The 25,641-nt window shown below is 48.0% G+C and overlaps 1 protein-coding gene across 1 annotated transcript; it reads left to right on the top strand.

Moving 5' to 3' along the window:
• The first annotated feature begins 20,331 nt into the window (after positions 1–20,331).
• On the top strand, positions 20,332–21,742 carry LOC138070730 (heat shock transcription factor, X-linked member 4-like). The gene is made up of 2 exons (XM_068961951.1): positions 20,332–20,814; positions 21,206–21,742. Exons 1-2 carry the CDS (start codon positions 20,332–20,334, stop codon positions 21,740–21,742), a joined length of 1,020 nt encoding a protein of 339 aa, XP_068818052.1.
• Positions 21,743–25,641: the final 3,899 nt, after the last annotated feature.

Raw genomic sequence — 25,641 nt, 5'->3', positions numbered from 1 at the left:
GAGGTCCAGTTCCGTCACGGTGCGATCTTTTTCCGGTTTTTTCATCAATGCCAGAAATAGTCACTTGAGGATAGGATATATCAGCTGACACCTGTATACAGTGAGGATGTTGTAATTGATAAGAAAAGCACATAGGATATTGCGTAGTAAGACCATAAAAGGAGATATTGGCTTGTTGCTGAAAAAGTACCTCTTTAATGTTTTTTTCTTGTAATGCCGCTGCCATGGCAATGCCTTGCATATAGGAGGGTCCAATGTCAGCACAAATACGAATAAAATCAGACAGATCTCCCTTCTTTCTATAAGGTCGTAAAGCAGCTTGACAGGCAGAGTTAGCGTTTTCAAAAGCCAATTGTTTTGCTAATACCATCCCAGCCTTTTCATCTGACATTATCTTACCTATAGTATCTAAGAGTCGTGCCACGAAGTCCTGATAAGGCTCATCAGGTCCCTGTCGGACCTTTGAAAGATCTTCTGTCTTAGTACTGGAGCTAGGGAGGTTTTTTTTATGCCTGTCGGGCTGCATTTGATATTTGTGCATATGCACCAGGTAAGAAATCAAGTTGAGTATTAGTAGCCTGGAAAGCGCCTTCACCAATCAACATTTCATAGGAGGTTTGTATACCTTGCTGCCGATTAACATCGGCTATACGAGCACACTGTTCAACATATTCAGATTTCCATAATAAATAATCTCCCCCCGAAAGACAAGCTCTAGCTATTTGTTTCCAATCATTTGGGGGTAGATTCTGAGTACCCAAACTTTCTATCATAGCAACAGTGAATGGAGCGGTAGGACCGTATTGTGAGCAAGCAATCTTTAACTCTTTCAATTGCTTGAAAGGCAGCGCTTCATAGAAACGCTGGTTATTATGTTCAAAGACAGGAAAAGCAAGAGAAAAATCGGAGACAACCTCACCAAGTCGTTGTGCTTGTCTCAATGCCTTTTGTAGCGGAGACACATTTTCAGATGGCGGAGGAGGAGGCCCCGGAGGGGGATCGAGACCAGCAACTACGGAAGGAGCATAGGCAGGGGGAAGAGGCGGAGCAGAAGGAGATTTTGAGTTGTTACTAGGAAGCTTGATTCCTGAGTTCTGTAAAGCAACAGTGAGATTTTTTAAACATTCAACCAAATCATCTTTAGATGTTGACGCCCCCTTTTCTTGTGCCAAAAAACCCCAATCTTCTTGATGGTATTTAGCAGCCTCTTCGTCTAATTCCGCCTCATCTGTGGAGGAAAGTGAATCATCATTATCCGGCGGACGCGATAAGTTACAAAACGGAGGGTCACCTTCAATTCCCTCGGGAACAGCATACTTGGGCTCCAAATCAGGAACATGAAGAGGATTTTCTTCCTGTTTTAATAAATTTCCTAAACGTTTTAATTCATCATTATCAAAGTCCAGGCAATCACGAATTAGTGTCCAAAAGGATGAAGTTTCTACAGGAACCTTTTCAGGGCCATGTAAAGTATAATGAGTCCGAATTTGTTCCCCTACCTTCTTCCACGTCTCTAAACTTACTGTGCCTTCTCTGGGGAACCAAGGGCAAACTTCCTCAATAAATGAAAGAAAATTGATTAATTTAGGTTTGGAAATAGTAATTCCCCGGTGTTTTAACATTACAGATAACATATGTGCAAACAATTGACGACTATGCGTCTGTCCCATATTTATACTCTCAACTATATACCTTACTACTCCTCCTTAATTTAAATCACTTGTATACTTATATACTCACTCTTTTCAGCTTAATAAGAGTAGTGGCGAGGAAAACTGTCGAGCTGCCCCACGTTGGGCGCCACCTGCCGCGGCCAGCACAAGCAAGAGTTGCACCTGCACAGGGAGAGAACGGAGCGTCCCCGCTAAGAAAAATAAGAGAGAGACAAAAGATGGGGTTGAGAGGATCAGACCACAAATGGCTGATGCCTTTCTTTATTAGGCTATAGTATTTATAGGATAATGTACGTGACTTAAGACATGTACAAGATTATTTTTTAACCTCAGGATACAATCACTAGACCCTTACCATTGTGTACAGTGTATACTAAGTAATCTATCTTCTATGACATGTTGCAAGACATCCTGACCTTAAGGGCTATAAAAATTCTTCAAGGGGGGCGGGACAGGGAGCTTAGGAACGTGCCTAAGGCTCTGCATACCTGCCGAGCAGCTCCCAAGACTTAACCCTTCACGGGCAGTCCCCCGCACAGAGGAATGGTATGCGGAGGGAGGTAGTAGGGGGGTTCAGGATGGGGAATACGTGTACACCCATGGCAGATTCATGTTGATGTATGGTAAAACCAATACAATATTGTAAAGTAATTAACCTCCAATTAAAATAAATTTATATTCAAAAAAAATTTCAACATCAAAAAAAAAAAAAAAAACACTACTCGACCCAACTGGGAAGTCTGGGCATCCTGGTCTGGGCTGTCAGGCTGAGACTCCACACCTGCTCATTTCCTCAGTGAACTCAGGGAGTCATAGGCTTGGTCTGTGGGATACAGTCTCTGGTGGGCAAAGGGAGGTGTCCATGTCCTGCGAAGACTGGAGGTAAGGGTCTTCTCTAGGGTCCCCAGAGGATGCATGTGCTTCCTTCCTGAGAGCCCTGGCGGACCAGGGAGCAAGGCATTCAAATTTTACCTCACTGATCCTGATGGGAGGGGAGAAGTGAGGGCCTGGGTCAGGTGCCCAGGTTCAGGTCAGCAGAGTGAAGGAACCCCACTGTGCTAGGTGTCAAGGTAGAACCATGAGGGGGTCTCTAGGACCCCAGATGTCCAAGTCGTCAATGATCTCAGCCCAGGGAGATCCCAGCAGAGTTGTAGGAATAAGCCCCTTACTCCCACTTGCCTCTCAGGGGTCCTGGCTGGGGAGGGCCTGGTTTTAAGGGACGCAAGGTCAGGGACAGAGGGTGGTGCTTAGACCTGCTGAGATTCAAAGTGAAAGGCAGAAGGAGGGTTGAGGAATGTCCAGGGCATCATCTCAGCTCTGGGAATCCCTGGGCATGGAGCCCTGATGTCATGTCTGCAGACTCCCCTGGGGGGTCCCACTGAAGTGATGGCCTTGGTGTGAGGGTCCCAGCTCTGGTCAACACAAGCAGCATCCCTAGACCTGCCAGGGCTCAAGATGAGGACCTTGAGGGAGGACACAGGGAACCCCACAGGTCCTGGCACCTGCAGTCAGCCCGGGTCAACTCTGGTAGGGGAATGAGCTCAGAGTCTCAGAGACATTGGAGACTTGATAGAAGGGGCGGGGCCTCAGAGATTGGAGGGGAGATTCTTAGGTTCTGAAGCAGTTTAGGTGAGGACCCTGAGGGAGGACTGAGGGGATGCTGGACCCCAATCAGAGGAGACCAAGAGAAGACGGTCCCTGCTGTCAGTCCTTGGCAGCCCTGGGTTGGGATGAGCACGTTAGACATGGTCTGACTTCCTGACGTCCTGCTACAGGGGGCAGATTTTCTGACATCTGGGTCTCAGACTGGGGACCTCGCATATGGGGCAAGGCCTCAGGTGGGTCGGTTCCCAGGTCCTTTGGGGTGTCAAGTTGAGGACCCTGAGGATGGACTAGGGAACCCTGTACCCCAGTTAGATGAGACCTCAAAGAAGCCTGTCTCTGTTGTCAGTCCAGGGCTATCATGGAGTAGGATGAGTGCAACAGGCATGGTCTGACTTCCTGACATCCGGGGCTTGGAGAGATGGGACCCTGGTATAAGGGGCTGGGTTTCAACTGGGCAAAGGCGAGAATCCCAGGTCCTGCCCAGAAGCAAGATGAGGTGCCTGAAAGAGGACAGAGGGGACTCTGAGTGAGGACCAGTGGAACCCCGCAGGTCTCCAAACCTATAGTCGGCCCTGGGAGACCTTGGTGTGAGATGAGCACATTAGGCCTGACTGAATTCCTGACATGGGGGTCTCAGAGGACTGGGGACCTTGTGAAAGCAGTGAGGTCTCAAAATGGTGGGCAGGACAATCCTGGGCCCTCCTGGTGACAGAAGTGATTAGACCTTATTACAGGGAGGGATCCTTGTCTTTGATGGGGATCTTGGAGGCCCCAGAGTGGGAAGAGCAGTTTCTTGACCTATGGCTAAGGGACCTCAGGATCTGAGGTGTTCAGGCAGAAGCAATGTTGAGGTCCACAGAGGGTATACGCTACAGATCCGGAGGGATAACTGAGTAGACTCCTGTCCTATCCCTGTGGTCAATTTTGGGAGGCCAGGAAGGACATGAAGAGGAGCTGAGGACCAGGAATCTCCCCAACCTAGAATCCGCACGAAGCCCTGGGCAAGTGCAGCCACAGACTAGGGTCTTGTTCTGAGTTTCCCTGCAGGCCCCCAAAGGGGAGGGACAAGGTTGTGCCAGGAGAAAGGTGAGCACTACAAGGAAGCCCTGAGTGGACCTCACCCCACAACTGGGGGGACTTCACAGAGTCCACCCCACCTACCAGCACAGAAGACCCAGAGATATATCTCAGTCTACCCCTGAGGTGTCCCCTCCATGTCTCTCACAGAGCTCCAGGAAACAGGAGGTGAAGCAGAGGTCTGAGTCCCATGTCCTGAGGTCAGAGAGCAGACGAGGTCCAGGCAGTGCCAGGAGTCAAGGTGAGGAGGGTGTCCTGAGTGCATCAGGGGCTCCCCTTCCCAGAACAGAGGGGAAACCACAAAGCCCATATCCCCACACCCTGTCAGCCCAGGAACTTCCAGTTGTTCTGACTGCACCCTGGGGAGATATTGCCCTTCCTCCTTCAGGTAGCCAGGTGTCTGGCCGCCCAGGAAGAGCACCCCTGTGAGACTCGAGAGCACCCCTCAAGAGGAGACCTTTAAGTGGCCTGTGTCAGATCTCCCAGGGTGTGTTTCTCAGGTAAGGCCGCTCACACCCCCTCTCTCCTCCAGGCACGTGGTCTGCGTCTATCCCTCTGCCTCACTCCTGTCTGTGGTTTGGTCCCAGGCATCGCACTCGGGATCAAGATGAGTGAGCTGAGCAAACCTGAGGAAGACCATCAGGACCCAGGGGAGGCTGAGGCCAGGTAGAAGGGCAGTCCCTGTGGTCTGAGGTGGGGGAAGGCTGCAGCCCCCTCGGCCTTCTCTCCCTCAGTCTCCTCCTCAGCCCTTGCGGAGGCCTTGCCCCAAGAAGCTCTGAAGGAGATGATGGCTAATCTGTTGAAGTTCCTGCTCAAGTATTGTGCCAAGGAGCTGAACTCCAAGATCAAAATACTGAATATGATCCTCACGGATAACCAGGACCACATACCTGTGGTCTTCTGTAAAGCTCCCCAGTGCTTGAAGCTGGTCTTTGTCATGGCAGTGAAGGAGGTGTACATCAGGGAGCACATCTACATCTTGGTCCTCACCCTGGGCCTCACTGAGTGGTGGGCAGAGCCTGCCCAAGGCTGGGCTCCTGGTGCTGGTCCTCAGCCTGATCATCCAAAATGGAGACTTCACCCCTGAGGAGGTGGTCTGAGAAACACTAAGCAGGATGGGGGTGTGTCCCAGGAGGGAGCACTCCATCTTTGGGGAGCCCAGGGAGCTGCTGACCCATGTGTGGGTGTGGGAGGGTTACCTGGAGTACTGGCAGGTGCCTGACAGCAACCTTGCTTGCTATGAGTTCCTGTGGGGTCCCTGGGCCTATGCAGAGACCAGCAAGTGGCTAGTCATATAGTATCTGCTCAGGGACAATGAAAGGATTTCCAGGGTCTTCCCACCTCTGTTTGTAGAGGCTGCAAGGGAAGAGGAAGAGGGTCCCTGGGCCAGAGCAACAGCCAGGTAATCCTTCCCTCTGTGATTGAAGAGGGAGCAGTCAGCCTTCTCAGTAGTGAGGGCCCGGGTCAGTTGGGGTACCCAGTGTGTAGCACTTTTGGGTTCCTGTTCTCTAGGATGACATGGAGATTCATCTGTTTTCTTTAGGAATTGTTCAAATGTTTTTTTTTAAGCTGAAAACTTAATAAATTTCAATATCTAACTTTGTGAATGGCATTGATCACACTTGTATTTGTACTTACCCAGTTTAAGGGCCAGAGTTTTGCTGTTTTGTAAAAGAGATTGGAAATTGTCCCGTTATTTTGTGAACCTGAGTGAGGTAACATGGATTGGAATTACAATTAGTTTGCACAGGTGAACTTACTTAGCAGTATACAGTTGGTGAAAGAATTAGAAAAAAAAATATTGTAGTGATCTTTCTTCTTTTTTTTTTAGGGATTGCAGTACATGATGCCAAGTTTCTTTTTCTAATCTGTTTTTTTTTTTTTTTTTTTTACTTTATTTTACTTTACAATACTGTATTGGTTTTGCCATACATTGACATGAATCCACCACGGGTGCATACAAGCTCCCAATCCTGAATCCCCCTCCCACCTCCCACCCCATATCATCTCTCTGGATCATCCCCATGCACCAGCCCCAAGCATCCTGTATCCTGTATCGAACATAGACTGGCACTTCATTTCTTACATGATAGTATACATGTTTCAATGCCATTCTCCCAAATCATCCCACCCTCTCCCTCTACCTCAGAGTCCAAAAGTCCTTTCTATACATCTGTGTCTCTTTTGCTGTCTCGCATACAGGGTCATCATTACCATCTTTCTAAATTCCGTATATATGTGTCAGTATACTGTATTGTTTTTCTTTCTGGCTTACTTCACTCTGTATAATCGGCTCCAGTTTCATCCATCTCATTAGAACTGATTCAAATATATTCTTTTTAATGGCTGAGTAATACTCAATTGTGTATATGTACCACAGTTTTCTTATCCATTCATCTGCTGATGGACATCTAGGTTGTTTCCATGTCCTGGCTATTATAAACAGTGCTTCAGTGAACATTGGGGTACATGTGTTTCTTTCAATTCTGGTTTCCTTGGTGTGTATGCCCAGCAGTGGGATTGCTGGGTCATAAGGCAGTTCTGTTTGCAATTTTTGAAGGAATCTCCACACTGTTTTCCATAGTGGCTGTACTAGTTTGCATTCCCACCAACAGTGTAAGAGGGTTCCCTTTTCTCCACACCCTCTCCAGCATTATTGCTTGTAGACTTTTGGATCACAGCCATTCGAACTGGTGTGAAGTGGTACCTCATTGTGGTTTTGATTTGCATTTCTCTGATAATGAGTGATGTTGAGCATCTTTTCATGTGTTTGTTAGCCATCCGTGTGTCTTCTTTGGAGAAATGCCTATTTAGTTCTTTGGCCCATTTTTTGATTGGGTCATTTATTTTTCTGGAGTTGAGCTGCGTGAGTTGCTTATATATTTTTGAGATTAGTTGTTTGTCAGTTGCTTCATTTGCTATTGTTTTCTCCCATTCAGAAAGCTGTCTTTTCACCTTACTTATAGTTTCCTTTGTTCTGCAGAAGCTTTTAATTTTAATGAGATCCCATTTGTTTATTTTTGCTTTTACTTCCAGTATTCTGGGAGGTGGGTCATAGAGGATTCTGCTGTGATTTATGTCTGAGAGTGTTTTGCCTATGTTCTCCTCTAGGAGTTTTATAGTTTCTGGTCTTACGTGTAGATCTTTAATCCATTTTGAGTTTATTTTTGTGTGTGGTGTTAGAAAGTGATCTAGTTTCATTCTTTTACAAGCGGTTGACCAGTTTTCCCAGCACAACTTGTTAAAGAGATTGTCTTTACTCCATTGTATATTCTTGCCTCCTTTGTCAAAGATAAGGTGTCCATACGTGTGTGGATTTACCTCTGGGCTTTCTATTTTGTTCCATCGATCTATATTTCTGTCTTTGTGCCAGTACCATACTGTCTTGATGACTGTGGCTTTGTAGTAGAGCCTGAAGTCAGGCAAGTTGATTCCTCCAGTTCCATTCTTCTTTCTCAAGATTGCTTTGGCTATTCGAGGTTTTTTGTATTTCCATACAAATCTTGAAATTATTTGTTCTAGTTCTGTGAAAAACACCGCTGGTAGCTTGATAGGGAGTGCATTGAATCTGTAGATTGCTTTGGGTTGTATACTCATTTTCACTATATTGATTCTTCCAATCCATGAACATGGTATATTTCTTCATCTATTAGAGTCCTCGTTGATTTCTTTCATCAGTGTTTCATAGTTTTCGAAATATAGGTCTTTAGTTTCTTTAGGTAGGTGTATTCCTAAGTATTTTATTCTTTTTGTTGCAATGGTGAATGGAATTGTTTCCTTGATTTCTTTTTCTACTCTCTCATTATTAGTGTATAGGAATGCAAGGGATTTCTGAGTGTTGATTTTATAACCTGCAACTTTACTATATTCATTGATTAGCTCTAGTAATTTTCTGGTGGAGTATTTAGGATTTTCTATGTAGAGGATCATGTCATCTGCAAACAGTGAGAGTTTTACTTCTTCTTTTCCAATTTGCATTCCGTTTATTTCTTTTTCTGCTCTGATTTCTGTGGCCAAAACTTCCAAAACTATGTTGAATAGTAGTGGTGAAAGTGGGCACCCTTCTCTTGTTCCTGACTTTAGGGGAAATGCTTTCAATTTTTCACCATTGAGGATAATGTTTTCTGTGGGTTTGTCATATATAGCTTTTATTATGTTGAGGTATGTTCCTTCTATTCCTGCTTTCTGAAGAGTTTTTATCAAAAATGAATGTTGAATTTTGTCAAAGGCCTTCTCTGCATCTATTGAGATAATCATATGGCTTTTATTTTTCAATTTGTTAATGTGGTGAATTACACTGATTGATTTGCGGATATTGAAGAATCCTTGCATCCCTGGGATAAAGCCCACTTGGTCATGGTGTATGATCTTTTTAATGTGTTGTTGGATTCTGATTGCTAGAATGTTGTTGAGGATTTTTGCATCTATGTTCATCAGTGATATTGGCCTGTAGTTTTCTTTTTTTGTGGCGTCTTTGTCAGGTTTTGATATTAGGGTGATGGTGGCCTCATAGAATGAGTTTGGAAGTTTACCTTCCTGTGCAATTTTCTGGAAGAGTTTCAGTAGGATATGTGTTAGCTCTTCTCTAAATTTTTGGTAGAATTCAGCTGTGAAGCCGTCTGGACCTGGGCTTTTGTTTGCTGGAAGATTTCTGATTACAGTTTCAATTTCCATGCTTGTGATGGGTCTGTTCAGATTTTCTATTTCTTCCTGGTTCAGTTTTGGAAAGTTGTACTTTTCTAAGAATTTGTCCATTTCTTCCACGTTGTCCATTTTATTGGCATATAATTGCTGATAGTAGTCTCTTATGATCCTTTGTATTACTCTGTTGTCTGTTGTGATCTCTCTATTTTCATCTCTAGTTTTATTGGTTTGATTTTTCTCTCTTTGTTTCTTGATGAGTCTAGCTAATGGTTTGTCAATTTTTTTTATCCTTTCAAAGAACCAGCTTTTTGCTTTGTTGATTTTTGCTAAGGTCTCTTTTGTTTCTTTTGCATTTATTTCTGCCCTAATTTTTAAGATTTCTTTCCCTCTACTCACTCTGGGGTTCTCCATTTCTTCCTTTTCTAGGTGCTTTAGGTGTAGAGTTAGGTTATTTATTTGACTTTTCTCCTGTTTCTTGAGGTATGCCTGTATTGCTATGAACTTTCCTCTAAGCACTGCTTTCATAGTGTCCCACAGGTTTTGGGTTGTTGTGTTTTCATTTTCATTCGTTTCTATGCATAATTTGATTTCTTTTTTGATTCCTTCTGTGATTTGTTGGTTATTCAGAAGAGTGTTGTTCAGCCTCCATATGTTGGGATTTTTAATAGTTTTTCTCCTGTAATTGAGATCTAATCTTAGTGCATTATGGTCAGAAAAGATGCTTGGAATGATTTCATTTTTTTGAATTTATCAAGGTTAGATTTATGGCCCAGGATGTGATCTATCCTGAAAAAGGTTCCGTGAGCACTTGAGAAAAAGTTGAAATTCATTGTTTTGGGGTGAAATGTCCTATAGATATCAATTAGGTCTAACTGGTCTATTGTATCATTTAAAGTTTGGGTTCCTTTGTTTATTTTCTGTTTAGTTGATCTGTCCATAGGTGTGAGTGGGGTATTAAAGTCTCCCACTATTATTGTGTTACTGTTAATTTCCCCTTTCATACTTGTTAGCATTTGTCTTACATATTGTGGTGCTCCTATGTTGGGTGCATATATATTGACAACTGTTATATCTTCTTCTTGGATTGATCCTTTGATCATTATGTAGTGGCCTTCTTTGTCTCTTTTCACAGCCTTTGTTTTAAAGTCTATTTTATCAGAGATGAGTATTGCTGCTCCTGCTTTCTTTTGATCTCTATTTGCGTGGAATATCTTTTTCCAGCCCTTCACTTTCAGTGTGTATGTGTCCCCTGTTTTGAGGTGGGTCTCTTGTAGGCTCGTCCCCTGTTTTGAGGTGGGTCTCTTGTAGGCAGCATATATAGGGGTCTTGTTTTTGTATCCATTCAGCCAGTCTTTGTCTTTTGGTTGGGGCATTCAACCCGTTTATGTTTAAGGTAATTATTGATAAGTATGATCCCGTTGCCATTTACTTTATTGTTTTGGGCTCGGGTTTATATGCCCTTTTTGTTTTTCCTGTCTAGAGAATATCCTTTAGTATTTGTTGGAGAGCTGGTTTGGTGGTGCTGAATTCTCTCAGCTTTTGCTTGTCTGTAAAGCTTTTGATTTCTCCTTCATATTTGAATGAGATCCTTGCTGGATACAGTAATCTGGGCTGTAGGTTATTTTCTTTCATCACTTTTAGTATGTCCTGCCATTCCCTCCTGGCCTGAAGAGTTTCTATTGAAAGATCAGCTGTTATCCTTATGGGAATCACCTTGTGTGTTGTTTGTTGTTTTTCCCTTGCTGCATTTAATATTTGTTCTTTGTGTTTGGTATTTGTTAATTTGATTAATATATGTCTTGGGGTGTTTCGCCTTGGGTTGATCCTGTTTGGAACTCTCTGGGTTTCTTGGACTTGGGTGATCATTTCCTTCCCCATTTTAGGGAAGTTTTCAACTATTATCTCCTCAAGCATTTTCTCATGGTCTTTCTTTTTGTCTTCTTCTTCTGGGACTCCTATAATTCGAATGTTGGAGCGTTTCATATTGTCGTGGAGGTCTCTGAGGTTGTCCTCATTTCTTTTAATTTGTTTTCCTTCTTTCCTTTCTGATTCATTTATTTCTACCATTTTATCTTCTATTTCACTAATCCTATCTTCTGCCTCCGTTATTGTACTATTTGTTGCCTCCAGAGTGTTTCTGATCTCATTTATTGCATTATTCATTATATAGTGACTCTTTTTTATTTCTTCTAGGTCCTTGTTAAACCTTTCTTGCATCTTCTCAATCCTTGTCTCCAGGCTATTTATCTGTGATTCCATTTTGATTTCAAGATTTTGGATCATTTTCACTATCAATATTCGGAATTCTTTCTCAGGTAAATTCCCTATCTCCTCCTCTTTGGTTTGGTTTGGTAGGCATTTCTCCTGTTCCTTTACCTGCTGGGTATTCCTCTGTCTCTTCATCTTGGTTATATTGCTGCATTTGGGGTGGCCTTTCTATATTCTGGGAATCTGTGGAGTTCTCTTTATTATGGAGTTTCCTCACTGTGGGTGGGGTTGTATCAGAGGCTTGTCAAGGTTTCTTGGTTAGGGAGGCTTGTGTTGGAGTTCTGGTGGGTGGAGCTGGATTTCTTCTCTCTGGAGTGCTATGAATTGTCCAGTAATGGGTTGCGAGATGTCAATGGTTTTGGAGTAGTTTTGAGCTGCCTGTTTATTTAAGCTCAGGGGTGTGTTCCTGTGTTGCTGGAGAATTTGCGTGGTATGTCTTGCTCTGGAACTTGTTGGCCCTTGGGTGGTGCTTGGTTTCAGTGTAGGTATGGAGGCGTTTGATGAGCTCCTATTGATTAATGTTCCCTGGATTCAGGATTTCCTGATGTTCTTAGGATTTGAACTTAAGCCTCCTGTTTCTGGTTTTCAATTTTATTTTTACCCTAGCCTTAGGACTTCTCCATCTATACAGCACTGATGATAAAGCATCTAGGTTAAAGATGAAAGGTTTCTCCACATTGAGGGTCACCCATAGAGGTTCACTGAGTTACATGGAGAAGAGAAGAGGGAGGGGGTAGTTAGAGGTGACTGGAATGAGATGAGGTGGGATCAAAAGAGGAGAGAGCAAGCTAGCCAGTAATCACTTCCTTATGTACGCTCCACAGTCTGGACCACTCAGAGGTGTTCACGGAGTTATACAGGGAAGAGGAGAGTGAGGAAGTAGACAGAGGTGGCCAGGAGGATAAAAGAGAGAAATGAAAGGGAGAGAGAGAGATCCGGCCAGTAACCAGTTCCCTGAGTGTTCTCCACCGTCTGGAACACACAGAGATTCACAGGGTTGGGTAGAGAAGAGAAGGGGGAGGGAGGAGACAGAGGCCACCTGGTGGAGAAAAAGGAGAGTCCAAAGGAGGAGAGAGTGGTCAAACCAGTAATCTCGCTCTCAGGTAAAATTGGGTACCGAAGATTGGGTTTTTACATGTACAAAATTGACAACAAATACCAAAAAGCAAAGATTAAGAATCTGGAGTAGAGATTGGATTTTCAAAAATACAATATTAAAGAAAAGAAGAAGAAGAGGAAAAAAAAAGAAAGGAAAAACAAACAAACAAACAAAAAAGCCACAAGAATTATTATTAAAAATAATAATTAGAGAAATAGAGTACTTAAAAATTTAAGAAAGTTAAAAAAAAGAGGAAAAACAAAAAAAAAGAAGAAAAAACAATCACGCAACCCCATCAACTCAAAAAAAAAAAAAAAGTTTGTATAAGTAGTAAAGGTATATCTGGCCCTTTCTCTGGTGTTGTGGGTTGTGTGGGGTCACTTCCAAAGCAGTTCCCTCCGTTTAACTTCCTCTGTTTGTTGGTCTTTTCAGTGTCTGATTTCCATCTTGACACAGGGAGGGCGGTGGTGGACACACTAGGTTCACTATTCAGTCGCGCTGTGGGGAGGGAGGGATGCTGCAAACAAATATTACTGGCGTGTGCTTGCAGTGTCTCATCCACTCTGGGCTTGCCCCTGCTCATGGTGCACACCGCTCAGGCTCTACGTAGCTCCGCCGGGGAACCGTCTGAGGCCGGCCCTAGGCTTCATGCACCTCCCTGGTCTAAGTCACTCAGGCTCGGCGCTCAGGAAGCCCTCAGAGGTGCAGATTTGGTTGGGCCTGCGTTTTGTGCCCTTCCCAGGTCCAAGTAGCTCAGGAATTTGGCGAGCGCAATCGCTGTGACTATGGCCTTTCCCTGCTGCTCAGTTTTCAGGGTGTACCGCTGGCGTTCCTTCTCAGGCAGATGATGACTGTCCAGAACCCCCAGAAGTCTTAGTTAACAAAGAAGCCTGCTTGCATTTTGGTAGGTAATGTCTCTCTTAGGCTGCGATTGCCCCCTTCCAGCCCTTAAGGCTCTGGCTGCCTGTCACTGGAGGGGGATGGTCTGCAGCCTGCTATATCCGATCCGTCCTTTGTTCTGTGTGTGGTCCTGGTGGTGTCTTATGTTCGAGTGTTTCATGTGGTAGCTATCCCACAGTCTGGTTTGCTAGCCCAAGCTAGTTCACTCTGTCCACGTGCGGGGCATTCTGGCCCGATTCTCAAAAAAGCACTGCAGCCCACACCTCCCACAGCCCGATTCTTAAAAAGCACTGCTGGCTGAGCCTCCCGCTCCTCCCTGCCCAGCCCCCACTTGCTAGTGGCGGATGTAGGCATCTGCGCTGCTTTTCCGCTGGGGGAGTTACTGTTGGGCTTGTAATCTGTTGGTTTCAATTATTTATTTATTTTTCCTTCCTATTATGTTGCCCTCTGTGCTTCCAAAGCTCGCCACAGACTTGGCTGCGAGAATGTTTCCTGGTGTTTGGAAACCTCTCTTTTTAAGAGTCTCTTCCCGGGACGGGATTCCCTTCCCGGGATGGAGCTCCCTCCCTACCTCCTTTGTCTCTTTTTTCGTCTTATTATATTTTTTCCTACCTGTTTTTGAAGCCAATGATCTGCTTTGCTGGGTGCCTGATGTCCTCTGCCAGCATTCAGAAGTTGTTTTGTGGAATTTACTCAGTGTTGAAATGTTCTTTTGAAGAATTTTTGAGGGAGAAAGTGGTCTCCCCGTCCTATTCCTCCGCCATCTTAGGACCACCCCTGTGATCTTTCTTCTTATACTTTTAGTCTGTTCTTTTCTACAGCTAAGCCATGTCTGTTTAGTTGGATTTTGCCAGATATTATTTAAGAAAGTAGGAGAAAATTGATGAGATTAATAAGCCCCCTGATCCCTGGATCATTTATTTCACAGACCTTCATGGAGCCTCTGTTTTGTGGAAGGCCCTGTGTTAGCAGTGGGGACACTGGGAGAAGCAAGACACCCCCACAGCTAGAGTGGGAGTCTAAAGTCACTATGAGGGTCCAAGGCCATCTCCAGGCAGCTGAGTTCTTGCTAACTCACCTGCCACTCCTCAATCTGTTTGGCTAAAACAGCATCTTTTATACAAAAGTTTAAAAATCTGGTGACTGAAGAGAGGCCCCCATGTGAAGGTGAGTGGTTCCCTGTGCTCCCCCATGGTCATGGGTGCAGCAGGTCCCATCCAGGATCTGTGCTGGGACTGTAGCCTTCTTTCAAGGGTTAAGGAGGCCCCCTCCTGAGTGAGGACGAGAGGGTCCAGGCACCACAGAACAGAGAGTCCCAAAGAATACACTCCACTCCTACTAGGCATCCTGGGGGACCCAGTCTGGGTTGGCAGGCTGAGACCCCATGCCCCCTCACTTCCTCAGTGAACTCAGGGATTCAGAGGCTTGGTCTTTGTGGTGCAGTCACAGGTGGGCAGACAGAGGGGCCCACATCCTGCGGAGACTTGAGGAGACTGAGGGTCCCCAGGAGATACATGTACTACTCTCCCAACAGACCTGGGGGACTGGGGGAATGGCGTCCAGATGTGACGTCACTGATCCCAGTGGGAGGGAAGAAGTGAGGGCCTAGGTCAGGTGCCCAGGTTCAGGTCAGCAGAGTGAAGGAATCCAGCTGTGCTATGAGTCAAGGTAGAACCCTGTGGGGGGCTCTGGGCCCCAGGTCATCCAGGTTGTCAATGCTCTCAGACCCTGGTCCCCGGCAGTGTTGTGGGAATGAGCCCCCTACTCCCGCTTGCCTCTCAGGGGTCCCGGCTGGGGAGGGCCTGGTTCTAAGGGGAGCAATGTCAGGGTGAGAAAGTGGTGCCCAGACCTACTGAGAGTCAAAGTGAAGAGCAGGAGGGTTGAAGATGGCCGGGTATATCCTCTCAGCTCTGGGAAACCCTGGGCATGGAACCCTGATGTCATGTCCACAAACTGTCCCTAAGGGTCTTGGTGCTGTGGCAGCCTTGGTGTGAGGGCCCCACCTCCGATCAACACAAGGGGCATCCCTGGAAATACCAGGGCTCAAGATGAGGACCTTGAAAGAGGACACAGGGGACCCCGCAGGTCCCAGGACCTGCTGTCAGCCCAGGGCAATTCTGGTGGCTGCATAAGCACAAGGTCTCAGGAACATTGGAGACTTGATATAAGCAGTGGGACCTCATAGACTGGTGATGAGATTCTTGGATTCTGAAGGAATTTAGGTGAGGACCCTGAGGGAGAACTTAGGGGACCCCTCAAGAGGAGACTTAAGTCTCCTGTGTCAGACCATCCTGGGTGTGTTTCTCAGCCAAGGCCCATGGTCCTGATCTGTTCCCCTGAATTACTCCTGTCTGTGGTCTGATCCTAGAAATCATGCTTGTGGTCGAGATGAGTGACCTGAGTAAGCCAAGCAAGGCCAAGGAAGACCTTCAGGACCCAGGAGAGGCTCAGGGCCCTGTGGAGTTGCAGCTCTTTGGGGCTGAGGGGGTGGAGGCTGCATCCTCCTCGGCCTCCTCTGCACCTGAAGAGGGCAGCCACTCTGCCTGCTATGAGTTCCTGTGGGGTCTGCAAGCCTAGGCAGAGACCACCAAGTGGCAAGTCATGGTGTTTCTGTTCAGAGTCAACCAAAGACAGGGGGCCTTCCCACCCCTGTCTGCAGTGGCAGTAAGGGAGGAAGAAATGGGGGCCTGAGTCAGAGCAGCAGCCAGGTGATCCTTCCCTCTGTGATTGAAGATGGAGCAGTCAGCCTTCAGAAGTGAGGGCCAGGGCCAGTTGAGGGAACCACTGTGTAGCATCTTTGGGTTCCTGTTCTCTACGATGACATGGAGATTCATCTCTGTTTTCTTTAGAAAATTTCCAAACTGATAATTTAAGAGAAGGCTGCTACTGCTGCTGCTAAGTTGCTTCAGTCATGTCCAACCCTGTATGACTCCATAGACGGCAGCCTACCAGGCTCCCTCATCCCTGGGGTTCTCCAGGCAAGAATACTGGAGCAGGTTGCCATTTCCTTCTCCACTGCATGAAAGTGAAAAGTGAAAGTGAAGTCATTCAGTCATGTTCAACTCCTAGCGACCTCATGGACTGCAGCCTACAAGGCTCCTCTGTCCATGGGATTTTTCCAGGCAAGAGTACTGGAGTGGGTTGTCATTGCCTTCTCTGAACAGAAGGCTAAATAAACTTTAATGTCTTAGTTTGTGAATGATGAGGATCAAAATGTGTTTGTGGTTACCCAGTTCAGGTACAAGGGTTTTGCTCCTTTGTAAAAGAGATTGGGCACTCTTCCATTTTGATTTGTGACCCTGAAAGGGATGCATTGGAATTGCAATTAGAACTGTTTTGGAAATGTGAGCTTACTTAACAGCGATATTGATGGGTGAGATTTAGATAGTAATAAAGGTGATCATAGTGAATTCATGTTTCTGTCATTTTGTGTATCATTTTCAAAAAACTAAATTATCTCTTTTTACTTGGATTTGTCTGGGTTATTTAAGGAGGTAGCAAGCAATTAATCTGAGCCCCTGCCCACTGGCTCATTGATTCTGAAGACCTTTACAGAGCCTCTGCTCCCTGAAAGCCCATGTTAGCCGTGAGGACACTAGGAGAAGCAGGACAACCCCCACTCCTAGAGCGATGGTCTAGGAGCCAGAGTCACAGGAGTAAGTTGAAGAGACATCCTCTAGTCCCACAGAACAAGGCAACATGGGGCAGGGCAGTGGGGTTCCAGGAGAAGCAACCTGGAGTTGGTGTCTGAGCCAGGTCACTTTGGGGCTTTGGAAAGCTGGGTTTCTTCTGTGAGGGGTGATTTTGATGAGGCTGGGTGGTGGCACCCTTCAGTATTGCATTATGTCTTAGGGGTGATGGGAAAGTATGAAAGGGATCATTGATGTGAGGTGTCCTTTTGCATCTTGGATAAACTCCAGCGACATCTCCTTCTCGGGCAAGAAGGAAGGGGTCCTGGCTCTTAGCACATTGCTATTGACCACAGAGGTAAAGAATGTGTTTTCCACCCATATCTGCAAAGAATCCTGCAGAACTTTGGCCACACTGCCTTTCAAGTGATGCCCAAGCAATCCATGGAACTACCATCTCTTTCCTGGTGCCAAGGATCCAGAGCCTAAGGTGTTAATCAGCTTTAAATTATCTCATTTTGTAATTGGCCATTAATCAACGACTTGATTTTTGTTGGGGCTGCAGTGAAGGAATATAATGGTTTGGATGGAAGACAGGCTGGGACACAGACAAAGAGTGGTTCTTGATTTTCCTGGAGCAGGTTTTTCCTGCTGGAACACTCCTCAACAACCAAAGTTAACGGGCGCTCTAACTGGAAATGGGGCTTCTGGGATAGCTCAAAGGATAAAAACCTGCTTGCATTGTGGGAGACCTGGGTTCTAGCCCTGGGTCAGGAAGATCACCTGGAGAAGGGCATGGCGACCCACTCCAGTATTCTTGTCTGGAGAATTGCAAGGACAGAGGACACTGGTGGTCTACAGTCCATGGAGTCTCAAAGAATTGAACACAGCTGAGCTAATAACACTATGGTCCACTATGGTCTAACTGGAAAAGTTAACTAGTTTTATATATGAATCATCATGTTTGGCTGATTAGCTATTCCACATCCTATTGAAGTGCATATTCTCAGACATGCCCTGGAACACAAACCAACCAACCCCTTTCCACAGTGGAGAGTGGAGGAGTGTCTGAAGACAACAGTGTGAGAGATTCTTGCCCCACCATCACAGTGCCAACAGAGGCCAGGCCCTGCCAGATGCAACGCATCCCTCAGGTGCATCCTGCAGCCCAACACATGGGGCTCCTCATACCAGCTGCAGTGAGGGTGGGGAGTAGCTGGAGGGCCTCTGGGCTGGGGAACTCCAATGTGGGGATGCCAAGGGCAGAGGCAGGAGAGTGAGGCTGAGAAAGGCAGGCCTTGGACATCATGAGTACTTCTGTGTACACAACACAAGTGTCCTGAGTCACAGCTTACAAAACTTGATGCCACACAAACACACTGCCAGGGCCCATATGGTGCCTGGAGGAGGGGGGACCAGAAAAAGCAGCTCCCTCAGAACACAGGGGATGAAGAGGGGCCCAGAGAGGGGGCAGGCAAGAAAGGCCACCTAGCCAGGCTGCCACAGATACCACGGTCTTTGGTCCCCTTCAGAGGTGCCACCAGAGACCCCCACTGATGATCACAGCCTTCAGGGTCATGTCCCAGTCAGATGAACCAACCTGAAGGAATGTTTTGTCAACCTGTTTAGCAGCACGAAGGCAAGGGAGCAAGTGCAGGTCGTGACCTGCAAGCTCCATTCTAGCCTCCAGTTCTCAGGCTGCAAGGCCCCTGGACAAGCCTCTTCCATACCCTCTTAGCTCTCCCCTTTCAGACACCAGGCAGTGGCCCTCACACAGGGCAAATGACCCTGCTGAGTGGCAGAACTGGGGGGGTGCTTTCTCTAGGGGGACAGTGCCCAAGGGTCCTCACACAAGGGCCTTTCCAAGGTGCCAGTCTTCTCCCTACATGGTGATTTTGAAGAACAGTGGCCCACAAAGGTCAGAGAAGACACATCTCTAAACCCACTGCCCTATCACCTATGTGCGCTGAAGACAGGTGACTCTCAATGGAGTTTTGTCCATTCCCACACGTGGACACTCATCCATTTTCAAATACAGGTAGATGGGGGCTTCCTCTGGTGACACCTAGCTCAACAAGTCTGACATGTCCCTGGGAGTGAGTGTCTGTAAAGGAAGCCCCTTGAAAGGTGCTTAACGAGTGAGCCAACAAAATCATTTGATGTATCTCCCATCTAGGTAAGGGAGAACAGGTCCACAGTGGTGGTGGGGACAGGGGCAGGGGCAGACAAGATCAGAGCTGGCCTCAGAGAGGACCAGTGAAATGCTTGTTTTCAATAGAACAAGCTGTACCTTGAGCTCCCAATCAAGTTCTTCAAAGGGCAGGAACCCACGGACACCCAAGTTGGACATGGGAGGCCAGGATCAGGAGTAGCAGAAACCCAATCAACCCACTGATGAAGGAAACAATAATTTTGAGGCAGCCTCCAGGGAGGCTGAATCCAAGGCTCTGGGCAGGGAACAAGAAAAGCACACACACAGGTGTTCCAAAAGTGAGCACTTTAGGGCCAGGAAAGCAGTCTTTATGGGAAGAAATGGAAACTGAAGACAGCAGCCTATGATCTGCAGTGGGATGATGTCTAGAGGTGGGCAGAGCTCGGGAGGCTGCAAACTCAGCAAAGCACATGGCTCTGCCCTCCCACATGGCATCCTGGGGAGTCTGTGTCTCAGGCACTTGGGGAACAGTCAAGTGGAATGTGAGGTTGCTCACACTGTGCTCAAGCAGAGCCCTACTCTGGGGAGAGCTCAACCTAGGGAGTGGAGGGGGCAGGACAACAGGACTCTGACTTTGGGGCCATCTGAGTGGGACAGAACGACCAGCAGCACCAGCCAGAAGACAACAAAGCCAGAAGAGGGGCAAGGCCAAGGCCTGAGGGTGGGGAGGTGGGACCACCAACACAGGCTAGGCTAACCAGCCCGCCATGGATTCCATCTTCTGGGAGGGACAGTTGCCAGGGGCCCATCTGACCCCTGGGATCTCTCACAGTGGTAACCAAGGCAGGACTCGCCAGGGCCTGGCCCTTAAGCAAAAGAAAACCACAGGCCTGCCCATTGGTAGGGAGGGGGTGGGGCCAGGGGCACATTTGTCAACCCATACAGGGCCTGGGCCCCTGGAACAAGGCACCTGGAAGCAGATGTGAGCCTTTGCAGGCAACCTGAAACATTATTTTCTGTACTTTCAGAAAAGAGACCAGCTGGGGATCCATCTCTGTCCCCAGACACCTCCCCCACACTGAGCCCGGGCTGCCTCTCCACATCACCTCTGTGACATCATGAAACAGTTAAGGAAGCTAACCACTTAATTGGCTGCCTGGCCAATGACCCAGATTCTAGAATCTCCAGAGAGTATTTATGGGGCACCCCGACCCTTGCCTGAGGCCTTTCTGCCCTGAGCATTCACTGCTGGGGTAGAGAATGCTCCTGAGCTAGACTGGCTCCATGGCTAGTCAGAGTTCCCAGAAGGCACACACAGCCCCACTGGCCCCATTAACTTATGGGGAGCCTGCAGCAGGGGACCCCCATGAGTCCTCCCCAGATCCAAATGTTGATTCAGCAGAGACTTTGGAGAAGCAGGGTGACCAACCCAAGAGCCCAGATTCAGGCCTCCATGACAATCTGCCCCCACAGGGCCTGAAGCCACAAATAGCCAACAAGGAAGAGAACCACACCTTCCTCGGGCTGTCCTTCCCCAGGAAGCTCTGGAGAATTGTGGAGGATGAGGCCTTCACCTCTGTGCACTGGAACGATGAGGGAGACATGGTGGTCATTGAGGCAGATCTCTTCCAGACAGAGGTCCTCCAGCGCAGAGGTGCAGATCAGATCTTTGAGACAGACAACATCAAAAGCTTCATCTGTGAACTGAACCTGTACGGTTTCAGTAAAATCTCCCCTTTGGGTCACTCTGCAGGGAAGAAGAAGATGGTAATGTAGAAAGTCCTTCTGGGGAGGCTAGACTAGATAAGCTGAGTGCTGGATGGGTTTCATTTCCCAGGGGAATGTTGCTCTCATGAGAGGGTGGTTAAGGAGAGGAGAACACAAGGTCTGTCTTGTTCCACCACCCACCTTAGACAGGATCCACAGGGGTGACTCCAGACTCTGAGTGGCCACTGAATGTCAGGGACCACCAGTAATACCTCAAGTGAGGATGGCCCCAGGGGTGCTCTAGGGAGAAACATGCTAGAGCCTCATAACCTTCCAGAATGAAGAGATCTTGTCTCTATACATAGGCATGGCTGGGACAGTGGTGGGGAGGAGGGTGGCGAGGAAGGCCTCTTCTCCCCCTTGCTTTCTAAAGTGATTCATTTTCTTTCAGATCTATCGCAACTCCAATTTTCAGAAAGACAAGCCTCTCCTCCTGCAGAACATCCCAAAGAGAAGGAAGCGAGTGGTGGCAACCAGACACTCTCCTCGACTCCACCACAACCAGTGCACCCAAGAGGCCGACAAGAAAGTCCAGAAGGGAACCCCACCTGTTCGCAGAACCCCCAGCCGGCGATCATTTGTGCTCTCTCACCTTTGGTCCATGGGCAGTGTACCCAGGCAGGCCGGGACAAACCATCTCCCCAGGGAGGAGGGCGGCCCCAGTGGAAAAGGCACATCCAGCAATACCACGTCTGCACCCCCAGCTACTTCTGGGAGGGAGGGTACAGGGCAAATGCCCGAGAGCCCCCTAGAATACCCAGATTATGATTCAGTGATAGCTTTGTACAACACCTGTTACTCCATCCTGATGGCAGCCCTTTCCTTCAAGGCCCCAAATGAGGCCCCTGAGGCAGAGGAGGAGCAGGGAGAGTCCTCAGATTACAAATGTGTACTCTGTGAGCAGGTCAAGGACAAGCCCAATCCCTGACCTCTCACGTTCCTAAGGACACTCAAAAGTACTCTCTTGTAATCAAAAATCGATTTTCGGCTCTAATAAGGTGGAACAAAACTACACAGGAGTAAATAAATAGCTGAATGAGAACTGCAAGTCTGTGTTCTTTCTGTCTGTCCACGCTATTCACACGGCACAGGGCGAGCCAGATGAGGCTGGAAGCCCACGCCCCATGCAGGCTTCTGTCTGGCCCCCGTGGTCCCTTTTCAGTGGAAGCAGCAGCATTTCACATGCTTGGCCAAGAGTCTGGCTCACTAGCCAACTGCTGAGGCCAGCCAGGACAGGCTGGTCACTGCTCAGCAGATGGCCCAGCCAGGCTTCTGACCTTGGGGTTGTCACCTTCCCTGAGTCATGCACCCTAAAGCAGAAGGGACTTCTCCTGGGTCCCCCAACGGTGCCACAAGTCTCTGTTCAGTAGCTGAGCATCTCCAGCTGTTGATCCAGGGGCCACCCCTCAAGAGGCTGACCAGAAAGCAGGGTCACCCCACCCACCAAGGGCCTTACAAACACATGTCATCAAACCCAAAAACAAGTACAAGGTTTCCACAAAGTGAACACCAGCCCTTATCACTCTGCCCTCGCAGGTGTATTTAGGAGTCTGTCTTTGGATGTGAGGTGGCCAGGCACCACATCCAACACACATGCTTTGTGAGCCAAGGGACACATTAGAGCAGGGCAAGGGTCACCTACAAGGACAAACCACAGCCTGTTTCTGGGCCTGTGGGCCTCTCCACCTGCCAGAAGCCTTACCAGCTGCTCATGCTCAGCCCCACCCCCGGTCTTCCTCCATCACCCCCAGACACTGTTTCAACATCAGGGAGTTTGGACCAGAACAGAGAGGGAAAAACACTAATAGGTTTCATAACAACACATTTCTCTCAACCACCCAGACCCAGCAGGGTCAAAATGAGTGGCGATACCGTCTTATCATAAAAGTCAAGGTTCTGGAGATTCATGCTGAGCCCCAAGCAGCACCACACAAGGGGTATCCCAGACCCCCGACCCACATCAAGTTGGCAGCACACCCCAGGATGGGGCCGATTGAGACAGAACCAGATGGGCACGTCCAGGGAGCAGTGGTGACTGAACAGTGTCACATGTGCAGGTCTCTTGGTCACCTTCCTCTCGAGAGTGGATCCTGGACAGGCCTCCTGCCCAAAGGGGATCAGGTGCTTGGGGATGTCCACCTGGAAGATGTCCTTCCCACCCCTCCCAGGGATGGGCTGCAGCAGCCAGCAGGGCTTGTCGAGCACAGTCAGGTACTTCTGTCAAAGGTTGCATAGCAGCGCTTGATTCTCCAGCTCCTCTACCTCTTCAGGATCTAGGTTTTCTGGGCACAATAAAGTGTCCCCAATTTCCACGAGACCTGTGTGCAAAGACAGGACACAGAAGGAGAACAAGGTGATTCAAAGTCATGCCTGCTAGAGACTAAGACCATATCACGGAGGAAACCTGAGGTGAACTGGGTCCTCTGGATGAGCATTTTCAGATGGGCTCACCTTGGCCAAGCCAGGGAGGGGGTGAAATGAAAGACTGAGGCCTGGTGCTCCATGAACCCATCTGGCCATGGGCAGCTCTCAGTCTGACCACTGCAGGCCACAGGGACAGAGCAGGAGGGCTCCAGCAGGAGCCAGCAGGCATCAGGTCCCCAAGGGATTTACCAGCAGAGAGGTGTTGCTGTGGGGCCTCACCCCTGGGGAATCAGGGGACTTGCTCAGGCCCAGCTGCTGGCAGTGTGGGTATTGAACCCAAGCTGGGTGCTTTCCTGCCTCTCACAGTCTCTGCCAGGCACACAGACAGGTCCTCAGGGATAACCAGGAGCACTTTCCGGTGGTCTTCAGCCAAGCCTCACAGTGCCTGCAGCTGGTCTGTGGTGTGGAGGTGAAGGAGGCGGAACCCAGGGAGCACATCTACATCATGGTCCCCACCGTGGGCCTCACCTATGATATGATGCTGAACAGTGGGCAGGGTCTGCCCAAGGCCGGCCTCCCGGTACTGGTCCTCAGCCTAATCATGTGGAATGGAGACCGTGCCCCCGAGGAGAAGGTCAGGGGAGCACTCAGCAGGATGGGGGAGGGGGCTGTCGAGAGTGAGCACTGCAACTTTGGGGAGCCCAGGGAGCTGCTTACCCACATGTGGGTACAGGAGGGGTACCTGGCATACCGGCAAGTGCCTGAAAGCCACCCTGCCCGCTCTGAGTTCCTGTGGGGTCCCCAGGCCTATGCGGAGACCAGCAAGTGGGACGTCGTGGCATTTCTGCTCAGGGTCAAACAAAGGGCTTTGAGGGCCTTCCCACCCCTGTCTACGTAGCCTGCAAGGGAGGAGGATGAGGCGGGCTGAGCCAGAGCAGCATCCAGGTGATCCTTCCCTCTGTGATTGAACAGGGAGAGGTCAGCCTTCTCAGACGTGCTGGCCCAGGCCAGTTGGGGAAACTGGTGTATAGCATCTTTGGATTCCTGTTCTCTGTGATGACATGGAGATTCATCTGTTTTCCTTAGAGAACTTTCAAAATTTGATTTTTTCTTTTTTTTTTTTTTTTGTTCCATGATTGTTTTCATAGAAGGCTAAATAAACTTCAGTGTCTTAACTTAGTGAATGATGTTGATCACAGTGTGTTTGAACTTACCCAGTTGGAGAACAAGAGCTTCGCTGTTTTGTAAAAGAGATTGGAGACTCTTCCATTGTGTTTTGTGGTCCCGAACAGGATGCAATGGAATTGGAATTAGAACTGTTTTGGAAAAGTGAGCTTACTTGGCAGTAATATTGATGGGGGAAGAATTAGATGATAAAAGTAATTGTAGTGAATTCATGGTTCTGTCCTTCTTGTGTTTCATTTTCAAAAACTAAATTATCTCTGTTTATTTGGATTTGCCTGGGTCATTTTAGGAAGTGGCAGATAATGAATTGAGCCCCCTGCTCACTGGCTCGTGTATTCCGAAGACCTTTTAGGAGCCTCTGCTCTGTGAAATGCTGTGTTAGCAGTGGGGACACTAGGAGAAGCAGGACACCCCCACACCTAGAGCGACGGTCTAGGAGCTGCAGTCACATGAGGAAGGTGGAAAGACATCCCGTAGTCGCAATGAACAGTGCAACACAGGGCGGGGTGGTGGGGTTACACGAGGAGTGTTGGAGTGTCAGTGCCTGAGCCAGGGTGGTTTGGGGCTTGGGAAAGCTGGGTTCTTTCTGTGGGAGGTGACTGTGCTGAGGCTGGGTGGTGGCAGCCCTCAGACTTGCAGACAGTGTGTCTTGGGGGTGATGGGAAATTCTGAAGTGGATCGTTGCTGTGAGGTGTCCTTTTGCATCTTGGATAAAGCCCAGAGAGATCTCTTTCTTGGGCAGGAAGGAAGGGGCCCTGGCTCTCGTCACATTGCACTTGATCACAGGGGCAAATGAGGTGTTTTCACACCCCATGCTGCTGCTACTGCTGCTAAGTCGCTTCAGTCGTGTCTGACTCTGTGCGACCCCATAGACAGTAGCCCACCAGGCTCCCCCGTCCCTGGGATTCTCCAGGCAAGAACACTGGAGTGGGTTGCCATTTCCTTCTCCAGTGGGTGAAAGTGAAAAGTGAAAGTGAAGTCGCTCAGTCGTATCCACCTCTGAGTGACCCCATGGACTGCAGCCTGCCAGGCTCCTCCATCCATGGGATTTTCCAGGCAAGAGTACTGGAGTGGGGTGCCATTGCCTTCTCCATTATACCCCATATCTGCTAGGAATTCTGCAGAACTTGGTCACACTCCCTTGAAGTGGTGCCCAAGAAATCCACGAAACTACTCTCTTTTTCCTGGACCAGGGGATCCGGATCATAAAGTGTTAATTAGCTTTGAATTATCTTGATTGTATTTGGCCATCATAATCAATGAATCGACCTCTGTTGG

This window comes from Capricornis sumatraensis, chromosome X, assembly GCF_032405125.1.
Source record: "Capricornis sumatraensis isolate serow.1 chromosome X, serow.2, whole genome shotgun sequence".
In the NCBI taxonomy this organism is placed as follows: Eukaryota; Metazoa; Chordata; class Mammalia; order Artiodactyla; family Bovidae; genus Capricornis; species Capricornis sumatraensis.
The sequence above is the reverse complement of the archived record's forward strand: the minus strand, read 5'-3'. Positions and strand labels throughout refer to the sequence as shown.

What these genes read in the sequence shown, in the direction of transcription:
- LOC138070730 (XM_068961951.1), top strand. Translation starts at nt 20,332, where the DNA reads ATGGCTAGTCAGAGTTCCCAGAAGGCACACACAGCCCCACTGGCCCCA. An exon ending in CTGCAGGGAAGAAGAAGATG is followed by an intron (nt 20,815 to 21,205) that starts GTAATGTAGAAA and finishes ATTTTCTTTCAG; the next exon opens with ATCTATCGCAACTCCAATTT.